The sequence below is a fragment of the Bison bison genome, unplaced genomic scaffold, assembly GCF_000754665.1.
Source record: "Bison bison bison isolate TAMUID 2011002044 unplaced genomic scaffold, Bison_UMD1.0 scf7180017864078, whole genome shotgun sequence".
NCBI lineage: Eukaryota > Metazoa > Chordata > Mammalia > Artiodactyla > Bovidae > Bison > Bison bison.
Window position 1 is genome coordinate 258,270 of NW_011494650.1, and position 5,087 is coordinate 263,356.

The window sequence follows — 5,087 nt, forward strand, 5'->3', positions numbered from 1 at the left end:
GGGGCACAGGTCTCGGGGCCTCCGACACCGGCAGCGGCATGCTCTTCCTCACCAACATCACCCTGGCCCACGCCGGAAAGTACGAGTGTGAGGCCTCCAACGCCGGAGGCGCCGCCCGAGTACCCTTCCAGCTCTTGGTCAACGTGTCCCGGCAGCAGCAGCTGGCACCCGCGCCGCCCCCGGCCGGCGGCCCAGTCAGCCACGAGCCCCTGCCCGAGACGGGCAGCATGGCCTTCCGTGCCCTGGGCCTGGCCACACAGACGGCCATCGCGGCTGCCATTGCGCTCCTGGCGCTCACGGCTCTGTTACTGGCGACCATGATCTGCCGCAGGCGGCGCAGGCGTAAAAAGGCGCCGGGGCCTTCCGGGGAGGGAGCGCTCTTCGTCAACGACTACTCCGACGGGCCCTGCACCTTCGCGCAGCTCGAGGAGCTCCGCGACGAGCGGGGCCACGAGATGTTCGTCATCGACCGTTCCAAGCCGCTCTTCGCCGAGGGCCCGGCGGAAGCGGCCGAAGCGCCTGGAGTCGCGCAGGGGCTCCCACTGCAGCCCCCCTCCGCCTACGAGATCCACTGCTGAGGGGCGGGGCGCGGGCTGATGACGTGGGTACCGCGGATTGGCCGGCCCGACTCACCCGCGCATGCCCCAGCGTGGTCAGTAAAGGGTGGAAGCTGCGCAGTGTAGCGAGCTGTGTATGCGGGTTTAGGGACGCGGGCGGGGCTGGGCGGGGCTGGAGCACCTGCGGACCCCTGCAAATGAAAGTCCTGGGACGCGAATGGAGGGTGCCCGGGGATAGGCTCCCAGCACCCCACTGAGACCCTCCAGAAACGATTCCCCCACTTCCCAAATTAACCCGACCTCCAGCTCTACATGTCTGCCTCTGGTCCCACCGCCCTTTGTAGGCCTGGACCTCTGAGATGTGGAAGAAGGGGACAGATTGTGGAAATGCCCAGAAAAACGAAGGGGCAGCAAACCAAAGACATGGTCCCCAGCGACCAGGCTGGGGATGACAGAACAGGAGATGAGTCACTCTAACCAATGAGGACAGAAAAAAGTCACAGATTTAAGTTCTAAGCACACTGCACGTTTGTACCTTTAAGACACCCTCTGGCACCAAAACCCAGAAGAGGTAAGCGGCCCCAGAGTGCCTAGGATCCCAACCCTCAGTGAAGTAGGCCCCTGTCCCAACTTCCAACCCAGAGCAATCTGCTCTTGGGGAGGGCCTAGAGGAAAACATCTCTCAGCTTGAAGACCCCAGGACACTGAAGGGCAGCTAAGTGCAGCCAAACCAAGCAGGGCCATGTAGGCCTGGAATCCAGCCCTCGGGCCCACAGATGGTCAGCCAGCCAAGGGAGCAGACGCAGGACAAACTGCACACGGTGCTGCAGAAAGCATGGGGAGGCTCAAGGCAAGCCCTGGAGCAAAGAAATCAGAGGCCACTGCCATTGTGTCAAGCCTCCACAGGGTTCCAGGATAGGCTCTGCCTACCCAAGGGGCAAGGGGTCTCCAGCAGCCCTGGACCCCCGGACAGTCTCTCACCCAGAGCCTGGAGGTCACAGGCTGAAGTAGTCTGCAGCCAGGCGCCCGTAGATGTCTGTGGTCCAGAGCACGTGCGCACGGCCTGAGGCCAGTAGCAACTGGTGCAACTCGGCCTCTACACGGGCAAACTTCTCCTCATTGATGGAGGCTTCCAGGAGGACAGAGGCAGGCGGTGGCCAAGGCAGGCCCTCGTAGCAGTCCACAGGGAAAGGGTGCACCACTGTGCGCAGCTCAGCCCGCACCACCGAGTCCCGCAGTAGCTCCCTGAGCCCTGCCACAGACAGTGGGTTGCCGTAGAGGCCGAGGTAGCGGAGGCTGGCACAACGAGTCAGCACAGGCAGTGTGGCTAGCAGCTGGGTATCGGCAAGCTGGCACTCGGTCAGCTCGAGGTGCAACAGTGTGGCTGCTGCTGCCTGCAACAGACCCTGGAAGGGCTCCAGCTGGCTCCCAGACAGGTCGTTGCCACTCAGGTCCAACTTCTTGAGGTGGACAGCATGGGAGCTCCGTGCCAGAAAACGCAGGTCCTCAGGCAGCAGGGCACAGAAGGCTAGCTCCAGGCTCTCCAGGGGGCTCTGCAGGGTGCTAGGGAGGGGGGAAACACAAGGGGTCACAAATAGTCAGAGCCAGGGGAGGGCCTGCTGGAGGGGAAGGGAGAGGCGGGGCCATAGCAGAGTCCACTCACCTGAGCAGCTGGTCCAGCCGCCCTGAGAGGAGAGAGGAGCCCATGCTGAGCTCCCGCAGACAGGTGAAGCGGCCCATCTGGGCCAGAAAGTAGCGGAAGTTATCCTCACCGTCCACAGAGGGCTGTCGAGAGTCCCCATGCACATAGTGCAGCCGCAGGCTGGCCAGGTGCTGGAAGCGGGCCACGTGTGGGATGATGACGGACAGGCCGCGCAGGCCCAAGTTGTTGAAGCGCAAGTCCACGCGGCGCAGGCAGCCTGCATCCAGAAGCTGCAGCAGGGCCACTGTATTGCGCATGGGCAGGTCCTCAGCCCGCAGGTCCCGACAGCAGAGCCGCAGTGGGCTGCCTACACTGCTGCGGAGTGCCTCCCGCAAGAATGCATAGGAAGCCCGGTTCACCCGCAGGTCCACACGCACCTCCACAGGAACAGGGGCCTGGCCAGGCTCTGCAGTCCTGCCCTGCTGCTGTTCGATGCACGTGCGGGCCACAGCTGCCGTGCAATCCCACATGCTCATGGTGCCAGGGTCCTGCTCCACGCCGTCATCCAGGAGGCCCGTCATATCCAGCACCCGCAGCGTATGCTTCCTGGGAGCATGGGTGGGCTGAGGCAGGAGACAAGGGGACAGAGCCCACACCCACTCCCAGCCACCTTGGGACAGAAGCAACATGCCTATTTCTGCACTGAGCTCTTGTACCAGCCTGGAACCTCTTGGGGAGACCCACTCTGCATCCCCCCACCAGGCCTGAAGGTCCCTCCAGTGAGCCCATACCTGCAGAGGGGCTGCGTGCCAGGCTCAGTCTCCGGGGTGTGGAGCCGGGCAGTCAGGCCCAGGATCACAGCTTGCATGCTCTCTGTGCTGGGCCGCTCCTGCAGCAGGGCCCGGCTGCAGTGGGCACACTCCTGCAGCAGCTGCTGGAAGCTGAGCAGCGGGAAAGGCCAAGTGTGTACCAGCTCACGCAGCACTACAGTCTTCTTGTCCATGAAGGCCACTTTGAACAGCAAGGGGAAGAGCTCTCTCGGCAGCAGGGGCAGGGCCTGGCAGGCAGCTGACTGGCACTGGAGCACCTGCCGTGTGCTCAGGAACACGAGGGTGTGCATGGCGCTAGGCCAGGCAGGAGGTCACCTGCAGGGAAGTGCCCTTCAGTGGGGAGGACAGACTCCAGCCCCACCCCCTCCATGCTGGTAGTGGGAAAGCTCAGCCTGGTGCTTGGCACAGAGCAAAGAACCATGGCTCTGACGAGCAAGTGCTAGATACTTCGCAATAGGCTGGAAAAAGGAGAAAGGAGAACAAGGCCACCCCCATCCTGGCCCCCGAGAAGCAGAGGGGCCTCTCTAGGGAGACAAAGCCACCAAGCAGCATGTAAACAGCACGGCTCCAGAGATGACCAGCCCGTGTCGGTGTGCTCTTGATGGCTGCTGCTCTGCAGGGCACACCATCTGTTTTTCAGACCTTCCAAATCACAAAGCCACTTATCAAGAGATCCTCCCCTTCTTAAATATAGGAAAAAGCCAACCCCCACCCGCCATCCTCCCACCCCTGGCCAAGCACTAGAGGGATGAGATAATCCCAGGGGCTGGAAGGTGCATCACAGCACCCTCTCTCAGCCGCCTCACAAGCTCCTGCAGGCTGCCCTTGGATTCTGCACAGCACAGCAAAGAGGAGTTGAAACTATAGATACAGTTTAATAAACAGCAGGACAAGTACAACGGACCAGAACCCAGTGAACTCTGAGTCTGAAGAACTAGAGTAACCCAAGCCCTCAACATGTACTATCTTCCAGGAGCACTGTCAGACATGGAGACCCCTGGAGATTTACAGAAAAAAGAATACCTAACCCATCGGTGTCCTTGCCATCTGTGTAAATGTCTCTCTTCCCTGGAAAACCATATTAAGAGGACAAGTATCAAACCCATGGGATTCAAAGACCCCAAACTAGGGACCTCTCCTGAGATAGGTAGAGGCGGCTGTCAATGGTATATCCAAGCTGACAAGGAGCACAAAAGAGATGCCTGAGACCACAAGGTATCTGCATGACAGCTCTGCTACTGATTTACTGTGTGCCAGGCACCTCATCCTCAAAACTGCCTTCAGGCCACTTTCCTGAAAATGGTAGGAAACTAAGACCTAGGCCTTGCCAGACAAAGGTCCCGGGTAACGAGCTTGGGAAGGGTGGCAGACTGGCCCCAGAGCCCCAGCTCTTGCGGACCTCATACACAAGTCCTTAAGGCGCTGGTTCCTGAGAAGCCCGGGACGTCAACCCTCGGTCTCGCTCTGCCTGAGGATAAATCTCGCGAGGACGATTCATACCTCGCTGTGAGAGGACAGACCAACCGATCACCTGTCACGAGAGAAAATCAAAGCAGCCAGTGTGGTTACTATGGGAGGAGTCTCGGCGTGGTGGCCACCGTCCCCTCCCACCGGCCCACGGCTCCAGCGTTTCCCTTTAGACGCCCCCGCACGGCTCCTCCGGGCCTTCAGCGGCGGGAGCCCGTCAATTCGACGCCCTCCGTCTCTCCGGCGAGGCCTGCCTCTCGAAGACGGAGCGTCGTCCCCCAGGACCCGAGGCCGCTCAGCCCGGCACCCTACTCGGGTCTTCCCCTTCCCTCAGCTGCCCCGCCCGGGCTTCCGCCCCCGCCCCCGCCCCCGGTGCGACGCCGCCCCGAGTGACCGCACCCTCCTTGTGCGGCCAGGCAGAGAAAGCGCCGCAAGCCGCCGTGCTCGGTCCCCAGCAGGCAGCCCGCGCTCAACCGGACCCAAGCCGCCGCCACCGCCGCCGGCCCCGCCTCGCCGTACGTCGCGCTCCGCCTGCGCCTTCGCGCGCCGCGATGACGTAAACGCACCTTATTGGTTGCCACAGCCCGGGCC

General features: G+C 62.0%; 3 protein-coding genes across 3 annotated transcripts in view; 2 read left to right on the top strand and 1 right to left on the bottom strand.

Annotated features, from left to right (window-relative positions):
- LRRC24 (leucine rich repeat containing 24) overlaps positions 1-673 on the top strand; it is a 5,203-nt gene extending 4,530 nt beyond the window's left edge. The window contains exon 5 of the mRNA XM_010837577.1: positions 1-673. Within this exon, the coding sequence (XP_010835879.1) occupies positions 1-578 (578 nt within the window). The 3' untranslated portion in view covers positions 579-673.
- Positions 674-1,044: 371 nt separating this feature from the next.
- LRRC14 (leucine rich repeat containing 14) lies at positions 1,045-5,004 on the bottom strand. Its single transcript, XM_010837568.1, has 5 exons — positions 4,896-5,004; positions 4,429-4,560; positions 2,991-3,344; positions 2,221-2,805; positions 1,045-2,120 (listed from the first exon to the last, which is right to left on the bottom strand). Exons 3-5 carry the CDS (start codon positions 3,317-3,319, stop codon positions 1,553-1,555), a joined length of 1,482 nt encoding a protein of 493 aa, XP_010835870.1. The 5' UTR covers positions 3,320-3,344; positions 4,429-4,560; positions 4,896-5,004; the 3' UTR covers positions 1,045-1,552.
- Positions 4,600-5,087, top strand: part of RECQL4 (RecQ protein-like 4) — a 7,236-nt gene continuing 6,748 nt past the window's right edge. The window contains exon 1 of the mRNA XM_010837578.1: positions 4,600-5,052. Within this exon, the coding sequence (XP_010835880.1) occupies positions 4,600-5,052 (453 nt within the window). The remainder of the gene's footprint in view (positions 5,053-5,087) is intronic.

Coding starts and splice junctions, on each gene's coding strand:
- LRRC14 (XM_010837568.1), bottom strand. CDS start 3,319: ATGCACACCCTCGTGTTCCTGAGCACACGGCAGGTGCTCCAGTGCCAG. Junction 2,806..2,990: donor GGCACGCAGCCCCTCTGCAG/GTATGGGCTCAC, acceptor CCATGCTCCCAG/GAAGCATACGCTGCGGGTGC. Junction 2,121..2,220: donor CGGCTGGACCAGCTGCTCAG/GTGAGTGGACTC, acceptor CCCCCTCCCTAG/CACCCTGCAGAGCCCCCTGG.